We start from the raw sequence: 18,984 nt of genomic DNA, 5'->3' as shown, positions 1-18,984 counted from the left end.
TATTTCATTATTTACTTGGCAGTGGCTAGTGTCACAATGTAAAGAAACACGTGGAGGATTTTAAACAGATTCTTAAGCTTAATTTTTTTTTTAATTAAAATCCCCCACAAAATAAAGTGGCTCTGTCAACCCTTTTTAGAAGACTGAGGTACTTAGCACAGAGCATAATAGAAAAACACAATTTTCAGGGGATCAAAATTCAGTCCTAAGAGACTGCACTTCCAGTGGCAAATCCATCTACACAACAAAAATTACATCTGAAAATAACTTTTGATCCTGACACCTGTCAGCATAGGTTTAGTTGAGAGCATGTTGGTTTCTCCAGCTGCAGCTCTCCTTTTTATGGGTTCTTAACTTTCTTCACAGTTTAATGTTCTCAGTAGGAGCACTTGTGGACTGTAATGGTCCCAGAGCAGCAATTACAGCTGTCGGGGCATAAGCACTGTTAAACACTCTACACAAGGATTTGCAGACTAGAAATAAAAAGACTTCCAAATTGTCATTATATTCTTTGTGGTAAATTAAGAAACTTCTCGAAAATTAAAGTATCTCTGCCACGGTGGAGTTTCTTGGTTCATAGAATTACATTAGTTTCTTTTTCTAGTTTAATATTCTAATAACTGTCCTGCTAGCTTCTCCAAACACTGAGAGGGAAGAGTGGGGAAGCTGGGAAAGATGCTGTGCTGCAGAGAATCCCACATGACCTTCCTTCTATGTGGCTTCAGGGATATCAGAGAACCACAATGTGTTGAGTTAGAATTGCTGCTTATCATTGAATTGATATAATGTTCCATGCTAAAGAAATGAGGCTGCCTTCATGGAAGCACTATTAACAAATTCAGCTAGATCCATTCACAAATGATAGGAAATTAGTCCCACATCATATGTATATTTTCATATATGACTATGACATTTACAGGCGTAATGACAGAAGATTAAACACCAGCAAAATCAAATATTATTATCATTGGCAAGAAATGATAAATGCAAGCTAGCAGCAGAATTGAAAACACCTTTTCAAGATCTCCTGTAAGGGAATACTCCTTGCCAAGAAAAATGTCACAAACCGGAATACAGTTCAAAACTTTAGTTTAATTATTGTAACAAAAATATTTATTTTAGTTTATTCTGCTTTATCATAGGAGACAAAAAATACACATTTGGATATTTTATCCTTCTACTGTGCCAGTTAATAAAACAGGAGGGTTTAACAGATATTTGTGTTGTAAATCCACGTCCAGAAATATCTGGAATTACCCAATAAAATAACCACCTAAAAATGTTTGAATAAGCAGCTTTTGGAACATGACTGCACCTCTTTGTTCAAAACCAGCTATAGAAATCTTTAAATTGCTAAGTAGCACAGGCCAAAGTCTGTCCTTTAGTGCAATTACAGAAAGCCACAGAGAGTGGACATTTGGTGTAAAGACTAGGTATGCAAAGGCAAAATATGATACTGTAAGAACTGATTTCAAGTTACCTTCATTTTTAGTCCAAATCATATACTTAACATTTGATAGCCTCAGGGAAGCAGAGTCTTTCTGATGTTTCAGTGCCTTGTACAACCATGATTTAGCCTTAAGAACTATCACAAATTAGTGAGTAATAGCATGTAACAAGCATACTAATACATGCTATTGTAACATGTAACAAGCATCCTATTATATATTATTTCATTTTTTTATTATAATAATTATATTAATTAGGATATAATATAGATGGTCGTAAAGATGGGATTAACATTAAGAAATTCTGAAGATAATTTTAACAGTCATAACATGGCAAATCTTTTCTTATTTTCAACAATACATGTCTTTAATTTTAAAAATTTGACTTTAAAATAGTGCAGTTTTTAAAAGTAGGTTTGAAAGTATATCTTTAGTAAGTTAATTCTGATCAGCACCTAGATCAAAGCAGAGGCACAGCTGCTTGAGTATTAGCATTTTTGGCTGGATAAGGATTATGCACTATGGTCAATGCCCTTCTATCTTACAAAGTGTCATGTATAATGCAAATAAATGAGGAATTAAAATGTTGAATGATTTTCAACAGCTGTTTTAGGACTTAGAGTTTTATTCAAAAATATTTTGTCTTATTTTAACAGTCTTTATCACATAACTTAGCAAGTCAGAGTATTTTTCCAGTCTATAACAGCGAATGTGATGATGTACTTAAAGAACATTTTTTCTGAATAGATGTGCATATTGCACATTCCAGTGCATACTGCACCATCAGCATCAAGGTCACCTATTAAATGGCACAGTAAACGAGGTAGGCAGGAGATCAACCATCCTTATTAAAATATGCTATGGTAGACAATGGTTTTTATTTTACAGTCTGGCAAAAAAGAAGTAATGTAAGGTAAAAATCAGTCAAGCTACTTACAGCTTTTTAAAAAAAGTTAGCTAATTTGGAAACAATTTTAGACTATTTATTTTAGCTTATTACTATGCTTTAAAAATTACTTAAACAGTGCAAAATATAATTCAGTTGAAAAACATAATGAGGTGATTAACAGCATGTATTTTAATTTTGGTATAATGGAAATAGGAAGAACATGCTTTAATTTAAGTGACTTGGCAGTTATATAATAGCTCATGCACGTGGCATTACTGTACTAATTGGTCTAATAGTCCTTTTCATTGATATTAGAAGAAAGACAGGAGCTCTGAGAATAGGTCAGATCTATGCCTCTAGATCTAGGGGACTCCAAAAGGGGTCAAATAATCAGTGGGTAGACGAAAATAATAAAGCCAAAAGTCCCCAGTGGACAGGATTTAATTTGACTCCCTTCATAACTTCTATTTGATAGTTCAAGAAGCATTTCAGGTCAATTATATTAATAGAAACTGTTTGAGTGAAAAGATGTTAATGATTATCCAGAGCTAATTAGCATACTTATTTTCACTCCATCTTCTACAAAGAGAAAGGCAGAACATGCACACAGAATCAGACTCTCTTTTGACCAGTGATGGAAACTGGCAGAGGACAAAAGGATGTGTGCAACAACTTAGCAGCTTTTAGTGACAAGCCAATACTCTGTGATGAAACCCAAAAATAAACACTGAAATTTATAATTTATTAAATAATGTGTAACAGGAAAACTGAAGCAAAAATGGAACATTACAGTCACTGCCAAATTTTAGTTTTTGCTTCTTTTATATAAGCCTACTCTGCTTCATTCCTCTTGCACTTTTCACATCAGCAAATGCATCTGTAGATCTCTGTATCTCAAGCACACAGGCACAGAGACAGTAGAAGTCACAGAAAATCAAGAAATATTTAATAAGAAACAAAAATGAGATTACTTAACTAAAGAATATGGGATCTAGTATATTGGAACCTGCTAAAACTAATCAAATTATTCATTTTCAATTGATAGTTCTTCATAGGTCCATCATTTATGGTGGATGGTATAATGAAGAAACAGTTTGGCTATAAGTCACTCATATGCTCTGAAGCTTTTCTTCTTTTCTTGCTTTTTTATGTTTCTTTGCATGGTTAACTGTACAAGAAACTGTTTTTATGTGGTTCAAACCCATACCTGATCAAATCTGGATGCTTAGACTCAAAAATGTACAATTTGGAATCACAGCCAAACATAGCCATGAAAAATCTCTACCTCTGTACTCAGATTCAAGCGCACAATTGAGTTGCTTCAAATTGCACAACTCCTGGTGTTTTAATGAGGCTTGTTGCGAGCGTGAGATATGTTCCCCTTGCCTGCAAGGCTGGCTATGCCCAGAGGGGGTGTGTGTTACCGTGTGATCAGGCAGCAGTCGTGGATGATGCTGTCCTCCACGAAGATGCCGCTCTCCTCGTCGGTCTCGATCAGGCGCCCTCCGTGGTACCACTGCACCTGGGTGCTGCTGTCCACGTAAGTCGCAGTGCACTGGAAGGGCAGGCGGTCCCCGTGGAAAACCACTTGTCTTTGTGATGGGATCAGCTCGAAGAGAGGAAGCTCCAGAGGCCCAGCTGCAGGGAAAACAAAACAAAAATAGGAAAACAAAGTCACAATTAATTCCTCTCTTATGAATATTGTAACATGAGCTGGTTGTATACCATTCTAGCTTATTATATCTTCACGTGAAAATTTAGACATACTAGATATGACCCACTGCAGTCTGATCATGTTGTGAGTTCTAGAGATCACTTTTTTTTCACTGGTGTGAGCCCAGATAAACACAGGATTACCAGAATATCTACAGAAAATGAGTTTCATGAAACAGGTCAGAGTATGGTTGAAGTTGGAAGGGATCTTTAGAGATGCTCCAACCCAGCCTCCTTATCAAGGCAGGCTGCTTTATTATACAAGTGTACAGAATGAAAAAGTGAGTTTTCCAATTAGAGAAAAAATACAGCTATTAATATAGGTTCAGTTAACATTTACAAGACCACTTCACTGTCAGTAGAGGAAATGCCCACTTTGCTCCAGAATGAAACTTACTGTCTAGAGAGCGGAAGCTACTTCATTTGCCTGGGATTTGGATAATAATAAGACTAATAATAGTTAAACTTTCCTCTTAAGTTCAACTGTCCCCATGACTTTTCATTTCCCGTTCCTTCTGCCAATTCCACAAGTCATCTCTACTCTCTAGATAATTATTTAACATTAAATATTTATCTAAGTAGTTCTTTTTATCTATTTAAAGATGAATACTTTTTACCATATTTTTTAAATGAACTTTATCTCTCAAAGCTCTCTCGCAGAAACACCCCAATAATGAGAATACTACACATTCTAAGCAGGCTACTACAAAAACCAGCTTTTGTAACCACAAATCCAAATGCCTAAACACAGTTTAAAAAAATGCAAATTAGGAAGATATGTACATTTTTGGCCCTGATGAAGGTCTGCTATTTCATAGATTTGAGAGTGATTGAAGGTTATTTTCCTCAGTCCTAAATTCTCATGAACATCATGCACAATAGCTCCTACAATAGAGCCTTTTCACCTCAGGCTCCAACACCAAATCAATTCTCTGAGCCTGGATTGCTTTCTAACCTCAATCTGCAATCTCACCTTAGACAAAAGACCTATAGAGTCTTGCACCTTGGTTATTATTCTACCTTGATGAGGAAAGAGAATTTTAAAGCTAGATCTTATCCCTTCTTCTTCTTCTGTTTTCATTTAAAGGCTTCTCATCATTAATATCAATCCATCCTACAGAGTTGTCAGCTGAAAGGTCACCCTTCCACCATTTGCACCACTAGTTACTACCTCAAACATCTATTTTTCTGACAAGTATCTTTTTTTTTTTTCCATTTCACTGCTTGTCGTTTTATCTTCCTTAAACTTGCTCCTCAAAACCCGCCATTGCCCATAACAAATACAGATGCACTTAGCCATGCCTGTCCAGGTTGCAAGCCATAATCACTGGTTCTACAGCTGCTAAAATTTGTGGACAGCCAATAGTGTTCTTCCTCTTACTCAGCATTCCACCCTAACACACTTCTTTATGTCATTCAGGTGCTGTCTTTGGAACTCTTAAATTGTGAAAAGTTGTAGTTACAAACCCCGCTTTGGGCCTTTGTTACTATTTTGTTAAACATTACATTCATCACCTGTTTTGAGTAAACAGTGAGAGGGAGCAGTTCTATTTTTATGCAAAGAAGAATGCTGGCCAGCACAGCATGCAAAACTGGTACAAGTGAATACGTGCTACTTCTGTTTGGGAGAAGCACACAGAGGATTAAGGGACTAGCTGCTCTCTACTGAAATGCTTTAAGTCTGCTTTGACTATAAAGTGCAGCCTTCAGAAAGCACTCCTTACCTGTGTACACATCCTGAAATTTACCTTTTGATTGCACCTGTTACATGGAGACAATGATGTGATACTAAAAATTCCTTTAAATACACACAGTATTTTTATATGACTTTTGGCTTCTAATTAAGAGAAGAGAAGGTAAACTAGATTAATGCCTCATTCCTAATAGCTGCAGCCTTGGTCCCAGTCATTTATATTAAATGTCTTTAACTAGCAGATAGAAAGAATCTCTCTGTCTCCAAAAAGTTGTGATTTTTGTGTTGCAATATGAAGTCAATTATGGAATATAAGGAAATATATGGAATACAAATTTATCCATAAATTTATTAAATGACTACCAAAATGCAGTAAAATTAAGCGCACTGTGACAGTACAACAGCAAAAGATACTACTCACAGAAACAAAGTATTTCTCATTGATACAGTAGCTTTTAACTGAGGATGTTGTATCTGGCTGAATGGTTTTGGTCTTGCAGTGAGTGACACATTGTGCTGTGAGGCTATGAAGAAGGAAGAGTGTGAACTAGAATATCAATATCTTTAAGTCAAGTTAAATAACCTGCTGAGCATATGGATGAAGTGTAGCACTATCACTCTGAATTTTTATCTCTGTCTTGAGTGTGGGTGTCCAAGGCTCCCCCATAAACCCTTCTGCTGTTCAGCCTTGGGGATCACCAAACCCAGAAATTCAGTGGGAATGAGGTGCTCTCTACAGGGTTTGTCAATTAGTGATCAGAAGTGAATGAAAACTTTACTTCAGCATGTCAAAAAATTATCAGTCCTATCAACAGTGTACTCATTTTATTTTTCTTTGCAAATCCTTTTAAGTGCCAATAAAGATGCAAAATGAATTAAATATATCCTTGGAATTAAACATACTATTATGCTAGGATATCCTCCTGACCAACTTTGAGAATGTACCTATTTGGGTTGGCCAAATTGACAAATAACACTGAAAACTCATTTTCAAATTAAAAAGAATAAAATTTCTATGGATTATGACATTTGCAGACCATGGAAGGTAAACATAAGTACTCCTGGAAAACATCTGCTTTTAATCTCTGTGACATCAACACAAAAACATTAATACCAGAGCTAATCTTCAGTTGTTTTCCAGGGGTAGTAATGATTTAAATGTCTGAGGCTGGTTCTGCAACCATTATTCATGCAGATGTTCCAGTTGACTTTTGTGACACAGCTCACAGTTATGAGGATTAATCACACCAATAAGAGTTTCAGAATTATGACCAATACCCTTTATCCCAAATGGCTATAAAATTATTGTAGTTACATCAGCATCAGCTGGAAATACTTACTTTAAATACATAATCCAACAATCTTTCAAATTCAGAATAAAAATAAAAGTATCTATTAATGCTGTATGCACATTTTCATGTTTGACTTTGAGAATAAATGAAGAAGTAAGAAATTCTGAAAGTATTTGGAATTATTTTGGTATTGATTTGACAGCACTTTAAATATAACAGCTCTGGCAAGCATAGCCCTAGACAATTGATTTTTTTCTTTGATTATGTGGGTAAAAAAGACTAAATCAGGATTACTAAATATATATAATCTCTGATGCTCATATTTATGCGTGTGTGTGCGTGTATGGCAGACACAACAGCCTCATAAAATCAAAATGTTTACTATTGTGTGTTGAGAAGGGAGGGAGCAATTTACAGGGATCTCATTTAGTCTTTACACACTTGAAAAATATTCCAGGATGCTCCTTCCAAGACAATTCACTGTGCTGCCCTCGATCTCGGAGCCAGCACCCCTGTCTGCAAATGTGACTCCCCTCAGGCATCCAGATCAAGAGCTGATGGAGTGTTTTACAGTCTTTACCTGTCTTGTCTCTCCAGTCAGCACTAAACCATGATTGCAGCAGAGCACCACAGGAATCACTGATTGCAGCATGAATCTAAAGGTCTAACCCATCATTACAGTAATTACATCTTTTTCATTATCTTTCACTTCTCAGCAGAAAAGGGTTTTGTTGACTGAAGGCCAGACTCTCTGTGCCATCTAGTCTTGTGTTTCAGATTAGATCTAGACTAGAATACTGAGGACATACAGAGAAGGAATAAGGTTACACAAAAACCACTGAATTTATAGGATCACTTGTGTCTTTTTCAAATAGAGTACACCCCTGCATACTTTAATGCATGCAGTGTCCCAAAATGTTGAAAAAGAAAATAGAAATTATTTTTTAAAAATTAGCAAAAATAGAAAAATAGCAAGGTGCACTGAAGCTCTATGGGAATGCACCAATGCATATGCCCTTAGTATATTTATAGAAGAATTTGCTTCACACACATATACACATATATTGTATTTCCTGGTTTTCCCTACAATTCAGTTCTTGAGATTTTAAAAGTATTCCAATTTTCTATCTAATTCTGGCCTTCTATTTTGTTTAACAAGTTGGAAAGGAGAAGAGTACGAAGGAAATACTGCTGTTTCTTCACATACATGGAACAAAAACGCTTGTAAAAAAGATGACAAAATGCATCTTTACCCATATTTTAGTTACATTTTAAAGTACCATATTACTATCTTTAGGTAATATTCACTTCCAATGAGTGACACTACTGTCTTCTGGGGGAATGACTAAAAGCAAACCTGTAAGTACAAAACCTGGCCCATGCAACAGGTCTGTCTAAACACTACAGAAAGTTGGCTAGTCATTAACTAACATGACCAGCACAAGATGGTGGAGAAACTGTCCTACCTCCAGCCAGCTTTGTTGCATTTCCTGCTGCATAACCTTTAATCTGGGCAGCTCAGCTCAACAGCAACTAAGTGCATAAACCTGTACTACACCAGAACCTTCTGCTCTTCAGTCTACCAGAAACAGTTTTCTGCTATTCTTTTCTGTTCCTCATTAACTGGCTTTGTTTGCTATCAACAATTTTCACACAACCAGAAATAGGAAAATCCACAGGTTTCTCCAGGCTGCCCACACATCATTTCAGCACTACAGTGCTCATGTCTAAGGATATACCTTTGACTTCAGTTGATTGGTAGAAAATTCAGTTTTCTACAGTGTACCACAAGCTTCTGGGACAGAAAAAAAGCCAGAGGTTGGCATTTTGCTTCTTGTTAATCACTTGATTTATTGTATTGCCAATGGGCTTTTTATTTGAACTGAGTGTGCCTACAGAGTGCGGCACATCCTGCTGACAAAAGTGTGAGTTAGAGCTCTAATATTTGTATACAGTCTCAGTGGGAAAGAAATGTGCATGGAAAGCACAGTGGGGGAAAGCTGGAAGTGAGGACAAAGCAAAGGAACCAATCCAAGAAAAAGGACAGATGAAAATGAGGAAAAACAAATTGAAATACATTAGTAAAAAATTTGAATTGCTGACAGTGCAAATGATATCTGATATTTACCAAATGGAACTGGAGAAAAGAGCGTGATCTGAAGTGCTCCAAGAGCCAGCTCTGCCAAAAAGGGAGGTGCCAGCACACCAACGCCAATTTCTGTGTTGCAAAATTTGCTGGCAGTAAGGAAACGTTTGGTGTAGAAGGTCACAGACCACACCATGTGCCAAGGAAGTAAAAAATGAATACAGAACTGAGGCCAAGCTTCAGTTTTAATAAAAGCTGTGTCTGGCTCCAATTTCAACATAATATCAAGAAAATACAGATGCCAACATGTATTAAACAGCAGAATAAGGTAAGTCTCCAGGGCTTGGGACAAGAAAGCTTTGTAGCACATTCATTTACCACTCACTGCAGGAAAAGCAGAGCTTTTGTTCATGTAATAGCTTCTTATTTCCACCAGCTTCATAACGCTGGCATGGCAAGAGATATACCACACCATTTTATCAATCCCTTTCCCTCTCATGCATGCTTTTCAAACAGGAATATCAAGCAGTGCTTTTGCTTTGGTTGGTTTGTTGTTTGTTTTTTTTTTTTCTTCCCAGCATCTTATAATTAAATTAGGGTGTTATGTTTCTTTTGTAATGCTAAGTGCTGCACAGAAATGGTAGCCACTAACCACAGAGCAAGATTTCTGACATGCATGCTGTTTTACCTAAATCTACAAGATTTTTATTGCAATTTTACTCCTGCAAACTTCTGTAAAGCCATCAAAGGAGATCAGCAGAAGTAGTAAATGGGATTTATCATAACTCAGAAAGACAATGAACCCAGGCTGTCACAGTCCATGGCTTCTGGTGCTGCAGTTACCTGCGTCAGCTGACCTCATAGAGGTATTCCACAACACAAAACAGAAGCTAAAATTCAGTGCAAATATGCCAAGATGAGCTAAAATCATAGCTTTGAATGAGTCTTCAAAAGTCACTTGGATTATATAACTAATCTGATTTATTTACTTAAAATAATTTACAGCTAGATAGAAAATAAGAAAGGCTGAGCTGGGGAATGTACAATTCAAATCTAGTCACTTTTGGCAAATCCAAGTAATTCAGGTTTCATTCATCACTCAGCAGATGGATGACATTTCTAGCCATGACAAAGTTATTTAACCTGTCTTTATCTACTGGAGTTTCCTCCAGATTCCTAAGTCCCAGTAAAATTAATTATGCTTTTTGCACCAGTTCTAGGGACTGATGTATCTTGAGAAGGAGCACAAGAAAAAACCCTGTCTTATTTACTGATGATAGCAGTGATGTGCTTAAAAGGAAATCAAGTGGCAGTGAAAAACAGAGGAAACAGGTTTCACTTATTTAATAACAGATTTCATTTATTTAATATAAATGGTAAATACCCTAACATTTTAATTTGTAAAATGTTAAAGTTACTTGAAAGATTTCCACAATATGAAGTTCAAGGTTTTGTTCCAGTTAAACAATTAAAAAATTGCATTGTCTTGCACTGGCACAGAAATCTAAAAGAATAGGCAAATAGTTTTCGCATCACTAATTTCTTTCCTATCAAATAAAACTGCTACAAATTTCCAATTTTTTATTTTCAAATTGTCCCAAAACTCTATTTCAGAAGCTGGGGGAGCATTTGATTATTTGCCATATGCTGAAATTGACATATTGACAGCTATGGTACTGGAAGATTCATCAACACAAATTTCCTCCTGGCACCAGCCAGAAACCCACTGTTAAAAAGCTGATTTTGATTACTCCAATTACCCTTATGGCAACTGAACTGGCTGGCTCATGGCTGTGCATACTCATTACAGCTTGCAGTTAATAAAAATGGCCGAGCACCAGAAAGGTAAAGCACCCAGCTCTACAAAACCACAGAATCATAGAATGGTTTGGGCTGGAATGGACCTTTAAATGTCGCCTTTAAACTGCCCCCAGAATGAGCAGGGACATTTGCTCAGAGTCCCACCCAACCTGACCTTGAATGCTCCCAGGAGCAGTGCATCCACCTCATCCCTGGCTAGCCCATTGCCAGTGTCTCACCACCCTTATTGTAAAAAAATTCTTCCTCGTATTTAATGTAAATAGATCGTCTTTTAGTTTAAAACCATTATTCCTAATTCTGTTGCTACAGCCTCTACTAAAAAGTCTGTCCCCATTTTTCTTATAAACCCTCTCTAGGTACTGAAAGGATGCACTGAGGTCGTGGAGCCTTCACCTCTGCAGCTGAGCAGCCACGACTCCCTCAGCCTTTCGTCACAGGAAAGATGTTCCATGTCCCCAGTCACCCTTGTGGCTCTCCTCTGGACCCACTCCAATAGGTCCAAGAGGTATAATCAAATACACTAATTAGCTTTATCTAACTGGGAAGTGCAGTGATAGCACTCATCTTTCCAAACTTTAAACCTTTTTTATTTTCAAATCATAACTGTACACTCAGATCACAGAAAGATGGTAGCAGGAAGGCCCCAAGAGTGTCAGTGATTGTCCCCAATTGCCCAGAGTCCAGAAGGTTGCATGAATTCTCATCTATGCCAGAACGTAAAAAAAGAATAGAAAAAAATTCTTCAAAGAAATGCTGAACAAACAACACTTCTGTTGAAGTATTCCATTTTTTCATTCCAAGCTCCTTTCAGCCCAGCTGACAGTGTCAGAAGCTCTCTACAGCCATTTTTATACAAACATTAAAGAAAGTGCAGTATGTTGAAATGTGCTATAAAAATGTGAAATGCCACTATGGTATAGTCCACTTAAATGAAAGAGAGATTGTTAGGATGAAAGCTTTATAGGGAATTTTCCTATGATAACAATTAAGATTAATTACAGCAAACCCTAATAAGCACAGATATTGGACAATATTAACATAGGTTTATTTAAAAGCTTATATAATTTTACCTAGAAATCACCAGTATAAAATTTAACCCTAGTGTTTTAATGTTCATGTTACCATAATAAATAAAGAATATATCTTCAGAGAGACTCAATGGACTGTAGCCAAGGCTGTTTGTTTTAACATTGTTTTTCTCATAAGCAACTGGCTTTTGAATATGGCCACCTAAGTGTTCAAGGGCAGGAGTTTGTAGATTAAAATGCCTCATTTCACTGCCATTCTCACTCCACCTTGGTTAAATTTTCCTTCAGTCATTTAAATTTTCCTTCAGTCAAAGACAATGTAGAAAATAAGACATAAGTGTACATTAAAAACCTCTAATGCAGTATAGAAGAGTAAGCCATGGAAAAAAACCCAAACAACTGGGTACCTTTCCTATATCTAGATCAGCAAGATTTCAGGGATGAAAATTTCGGTTGAACTGAATATTCATGTGTAAACACAAATGCAAGAAAATATTTTGTAGTCAAATTTCATCCTCAAATGAACATTTTAATATTTCTGCTATTTCACATTTATAAGATTTAACTGTTACTAATTTTATGCCCCCAATCTTCCAGCAGTGTCCTACACCACCACTGAAGAAATCAGATAATAATGTTTAAGATTAAATTTAGGGCAAAATAGTCCTTTTCCTCTCATTTTGAGACTGATCATATTAGATGAGAAATCTAGAATTTGAAGACAAAAGTTCAAAACATTGTTCATTTCATACTACTAAATGATAGTATGGAAACCAGCTTTGATATACAAATGGCCTCTTAGCTCTGACATGAAATGAACTTAGCCCATGTATCTTTGAAAGACCAAAATATTCAGTTATTTTATCTGATTTATATGCATTCTGTTATCATGAGTACTTTCTTATTAAAGAAAATCTTGAGTTGCTAACATTGTAAAACGAAAGCAATTGGAAGAGGATTTAAATACTGCTAATTGTATCACTATCCATATCTTGCAAAACCTAATCCTATGAAAGGTTATTAGTGTGAATATTCCTATTTTAACATAATTAAACCTACTCATGTGATTAGGCACTCCCTGCAGAATTAGAGCTGAAGTCTTGATCCCGCATATTCTGGAAGACAATGATGCTCTGCATGAATGCAGCAAGCTACCTGTGGACTGCCAAGAAACTGCAGGACTGAAATCTAAATCTGGATAATTAATCCATCATTCTTGCTGCTTGAGGTTTTGAGTTTAGTCAGTTAGTACATCCTGAAACCCCCCCGCAGTTCAATATTTATACTGTGTTAATGCAGTAAGAATGACTTGTAAATTAATAAAGAAATTATTGAAACAATAATCTCAAACCTGTCCCTAAATTTAAGTAACAAATGTTACCAAAAATATGTTTTGTGTACGCTGAAAAAAATAAAGGAAGAAAAAATACTCCTTGGTAATTTTAAGATTGTGTTTTTTCTTGCAATATATTTTATGCAGAAAAGGAAGCTTTTAACAATAATCTGTGGGCAAATATAAATATTTATAATTTTAAGACTTGAATGGAAATGTAGATATTTAATTTTTGCACCACATGAAAAAAGGAATTTCAAATCTCACTTCTTTACCATATACCTAACACAAGATAGTTGGCAGTGTTCTTAAAAACTGACACAAATCAAGGCTGATTGTATTCCGTTGACTTCAGCTTAAATTTAAATGTTGAAAAAGCTCTCTCAAAGAAAAAATTCCCCAGTACATAGTTTTTTTTCCCTCTTCAGCATTTTAAAAGTAGGTATTTCTTTCAAAGTTCTTACTATCAGACAGTGGATACCAAGCTTCTCTGCTAGGAATGATGGGGAAACAATGTGCAATTACATCAGGTAAAATTACAAAGACATCTCAACAAATACAGCATGTAAAGCTGCTCCACCATTGCTGAGAAATCATTTAAAGCCACACTCTCTTAAGAATCTATGTCAAGGAAAAAGAAAGCTGCTTCAAAAAAATAAAAATATAGCAGCAGTGTAGAAAAGAAAATGTTCTATTTTTCCCAATGGTATTACTATAATTGATTTAAAATATCTTGAATATTTCAATATTTTTTTTGTATTCTAGGTAAGTTTGCAAAAAAAAAAATCAATAAACTTATAAAAACAGACTAGGGAGTGGCACATAGCCTGGGAGAAATATATCCTAATGTTCTCCTGATATTTAAGCATAAGAAATGCAGATTAGAAAATGTGACAGTAGATAGCTGATGAAGAAAGTGCTTCATTTGCAAGAAATTTAATCTTAAAATGGAAAAGAAATCTCTAACAACACAAGTAGAATGAATGTATAAAGCATAAATTGTGGTTTTTTCTTTTTTTTTCCTTGCACAAGTTTTAACGTGAACAGGTATGGAGCATCAGAGCAAAAAGCACCTACATTTTAGCCTGACTCTGCTCCTTTGGGGGAACAGATACTCTGATTCTCACTGAAGTGAAGCAAACTACAAAGGACAAGGTGCTGGTTAAGTACAAACAATTCCCTAACAACTTTATCTCCTCCCTTCCAATAAATTATTCACATTTTCTATGAAACATTTAAAGAATTTTATTGCAGAATACAGAAGTCAGAAAAGGATTTACTTCTTTGACTTTTATTCCTCCCTTTGAAGTGTCCATCCTAAGTAGGGAGTCTATCATTCCCCAAAACCCACATTTCAATAATATTTTATGAGTCAGAACTTGCTAATTTAATTAATGAGTTAACAGTTGAAACTGAGGTAGTTTACAGAATTCAGAGACTGAGTAATAATTCAAACACTGTTGGACACTCACAAGCCACAACTATTATCTTCTTTTCTCACCTCTATATTCAATAGGATGGATTTTTATTCTGCTAACATTTTTCTCAGAGACAGCCCCCTAAGGCATGGCAGCAGCCTCACCATACAGATCCTACACAGACAAAACTCCAGCTCTCTTTTGGGTACTTGCTCCTTGCCACCCCTGGTGAAAGTCCAAATAGATTATGAAAGCTTTTAGTGAATTATGAACCAACCCAAAGAACTTCCCAGTGTAAGTTTGATGTAAATACTTAGAGTTCTATGGATCACAGCCAACAGGTGCACCACCTGTGGACAGAACACATATTCTGGCATAATACATTCTTTCAAAATAATTTACTGGAATAACCCCTCTGTGAAACACCCTACAGCTGATTTTCATGAATGTGAAGCACACAGAGCAACAATTCAAATCAAGCCTCTGGGTACTGAAACTCTGGGTACTCCACCTCTGAAAAACAGGGTCCTGTGACTCAGGAAGCATTTATGGTAGATGGGATGGTACCTAAAACCACATGCTATCTCACCTATGTCAATACAAGAAAGGAAAATTACTCAGCTGAGATATTTGTCTAGTAATTTGCTGTTACCCTGTGCTTTCCAAGTTCTACTTCTACCATATTTTCCCCGAAACTGTCTCCTCAATGAATGTATCTAACATTTGTGCTTATACATATTTCCTTTACCTTTGAAGTTTCTTTGCCGAGGATGGTATAAGGAGAAGATGTATTAATAGTAGCTTTGTTAATTGTCTCCATTTCCTAGTTGTAATTATTGCAACAGCATGGGTTTTTCAGAGATGTGCAGACTATAGGTGAATAAATAACTCTGTATCTTAGAATTTCTTGTAACTCTTGTCCTACAGTCCTGTGTTGAATCAGCTCAACATGGAAAGAGATTTTCTCCCACTCAATTCAACACAGATAATAAGGAAGTGGGAAACAGAAACATTCAATGCAAAAGCATAATAAAGAGAGAAGAAATAGATTTGTTTCTTCCAAGGAAAAGAACTGTGCATAGCTTTATATCAACACAGAGAAAAAGGGCAAACAGTTTTTGGGGATTATCTTTAGCCATCATCTCATATGGGGTCAGATGAAAAGCCAGAGCAAGCTCTGCTAAAGTGGCCAGAGAGCCACCCAGGACTGCTTAAGATTGCTTTATGGGGCAAGGTTGCTTTATGGGGCTTTCTGGCAGACTGCCTCATAGCACAGCTCAGAAAGCAGCTACAGGACAGGTAAGGACAGCTACAGGAAAGGTGCCATGCAGCAGAATGAGCTTGCCTGAAAATGCTGTGATGCACTGATGTGAATGTATGCACAGCAAACCATCTGGCTGAGTAGAGCACAACCACATTAAAGCAATGTAGACTCTTCTGTGCATTTAGATTTCCTGAGAACCAAGATACTGCCTCTAGTTCTTTGAACCTGTCTGCTTTATAGGTCCATGCAACCATATCAGGACCAAGATTAGAACAGTAGACCACAGAAACCAGAAAAGCTACTGACACCAAAATAAGGACAAAACTCTTTTACTAACTGCATGAAAAAATCCATAATGATAAAGAATAAAAATGCAATTTATTATGTATTAATGCAATAAACTCTAAGTAAAAAAAAAACAGATTTCTCAATATCCTTTTATATTTTTTTTTTCAAGTAGTTTCTTTTTTAATTAACAGAAGGGAATAATATGTTCTTAATTACTTATTTATAGACATCAGTAGAGCATATATATATTCAAAATCCAAGATTTTAATTTGTAGGAGATCTGTATGAGAAACAGCACTCTGGCCCAGGAGAATTAGAGAAATTTCTTTGTGGTATAAATAAATAAATAAATGGAAAATAAATAAATAAATAAATAAATGTCTTAAGGCACCATAAAATTATTTCTGTAATTTGACTGTTGCAATATTTTTTGTAACATTTAGTAAACATTTTCAGCATTTTAGTCAAAAAACTTATTTAAATGTTATTGATATTATGTCAACTACTTTCTAACTTTTAAATAAAATCTAATTGGAGGAAAAAAGAAAATCAGCACTTCTGCAAACATTGTTTTGATGAGTCAACGCTTTTTAACAGAAAAGTACTCCATCACAGTTATATGTCAATTGTAATTTGCAGAACAACTGAATTTTTACCTATTCATGCTGTTCAGTAACATCAATACAGTTTTGAGACTGAGAAACTACATTCTCATATCTCACTCACCAGTATTAATAATCAAAACCTAGCTTTAAGAGCAACCTTTCATAATCCCCTTAAGACAAACACACATACAGGTCTTTCCTGAGTGAAGAATTTGGCTTAGAGAATCCATTTCTGCTGGTGATGTGAGCCAGAGAAAATCTCAGACTCCTATCAAATCTCAGCACTCGTATTCAGGAAAATTAGAAATTTATAGTATTTGCATTCAGGAAAATACAATTTTCCTCCTGGAAATTGAGTAACTCCTATTTGGAGTCATGGAGAAAGAGTAACAAGGCACTGTATGAAGCCAATTTCACAACCATTTTTCAGAAATATTCTCTGTCCATACCATTATGAATTCACCACAGTCCCTCATCATTAACACAGAAGACAAGGGCAAAACCATATTTTGTCATCCAATTAGCTTTTCAGCCTTATTTCCAACATTGTGAAGAATTGTTTTATAACCAAACATTTCTGACAGCTGGAGAATTTTGTTAAAGAAGATTTAAGTAGCTCTTAAAAGCTGTTAGTGAAATATGCAAGCAGAATCCTGGGAATTCTAAAACTGTGCAGTTACATAGCTCCTAAAACGCCCAAAGCAGGTTTTTAGCTGTTTCCAACAGGCAACTTACTATTCTGGCTATCATGAGTAAGTAGATGTGTGAGAAAGATTTGCCAGGAAGAAATCCAAAAGATTATTTTTTTCTCACCTTAACATATAAAATAATCTAAAAAGCTGATGGCAAACTGCCATCCCTGTAGCTATTCAGAGTCCACATACTTTGACTTTTTGGTTAATTCCCTACCTCCCCTGCAAAACTCTTTGGCCATTTCTCTCCTATTTTAATTTTTTCCCTTTCATTCTTCTTTTTTTGCTCATCTTATCACTGTGAAAACTCATAGCACCTTTTAGCATGTAGAAGGAAGATCAGTGTCTATAAATGTCTGACAAGATGGATGATGTTCACATAAAGGAGTTTTTAATTTTTAAGTCACTCAATATTTTCTTTAAGATATGTTTAATTTGATCAACTCTGTGCATATTTTAACACATATTATTTATAAATCATCCTCAATAACTATTATTATTTTGGTGCCAGACAGGCTTCTATTATGCCTAAGCTCAAATTAACTTACTGAAAATGAAATTGCTAAATGTTCTGGGCACTGTGAGTTACCCAGGAGATACTCTGAGCTCCATGAAATACCTGGCAGATATTACAGAGCTGGTGGAAGGCTCAGCAATTACAACCACTGTAAAACTCTCTGCAGATATTGGAAGCAAAGTCAAGCTACTGGCAGTCATTACAGCCCTTGATTGTAAATAGAAGTGAGAACTAGATGGGCATTATAAATTCTGTATCAAAGCTCTGATAGGGAGTTCTATTAGGAATTAAATTAAGAAATTATGAGAAATTGCTTTCATTTCCTCTGTAGAATTCAGAGATTTATATTCACTTGTTACCTGGAAATACCAATTAACAGTCCTTAATCACTCCTGATCATTCCAGCACTTTTAGAATAACTACTTTTCCTGCTAGGAAATGGATCTCTATGAAGATGCCCATGCTGGCTCTCTATAAAATGGGAGCTTAATATTTGAAGAGCATTGCAGAATTTCAAATGTTTGGTAACACAGGCTACTGGAATTGTCTCTGCCTTGCACTCACAAGGTCTCACATTCCATATTTGCCTCCAGACACCTATCTGTGTTTCCTTAACAATTCACCTGATGGATCATCTGCAGGTAGTATTCACATCCTTTCACATTTCCAACCTATAAACATCTGTATTTGTTATTAAAACCAATTCTCTAAATCATTCCAGACAACTTCTGATCTTCCTCCTGCTATTAATATGTTTGTTACAACACACATCACTCTTCTTGTGGTTATAAGAGAAACGTCTGACTCTCTTTTTGTTTGCAAAAGACATTAGCAAAGTCACAGTCTCAGCAATTTTCGGTCATTCAAGCATGTGAGAGATTCAAAGATTCTGAAATT

General features: G+C 35.8%; 1 protein-coding gene across 1 annotated transcript in view; it reads right to left on the bottom strand.

The window, feature by feature from the left end:
- LOC132076152 (adhesion G protein-coupled receptor A3-like) overlaps positions 1–18,984 on the bottom strand; it is a 252,558-nt gene that overhangs the window by 127,327 nt on the left and 106,247 nt on the right. Inside the window, exon 7 of the mRNA XM_059477084.1 lies at positions 3,762–3,975. Within this exon, the coding sequence (XP_059333067.1) occupies positions 3,762–3,975 (214 nt within the window). The remainder of the gene's footprint in view (positions 1–3,761; positions 3,976–18,984) is intronic.

This window comes from Ammospiza nelsoni, chromosome 8 (genome assembly GCF_027579445.1).
Source record: "Ammospiza nelsoni isolate bAmmNel1 chromosome 8, bAmmNel1.pri, whole genome shotgun sequence".
NCBI lineage: Eukaryota > Metazoa > Chordata > Aves > Passeriformes > Passerellidae > Ammospiza > Ammospiza nelsoni.
This window is presented reverse-complemented; position numbering and strand designations above follow the sequence as displayed.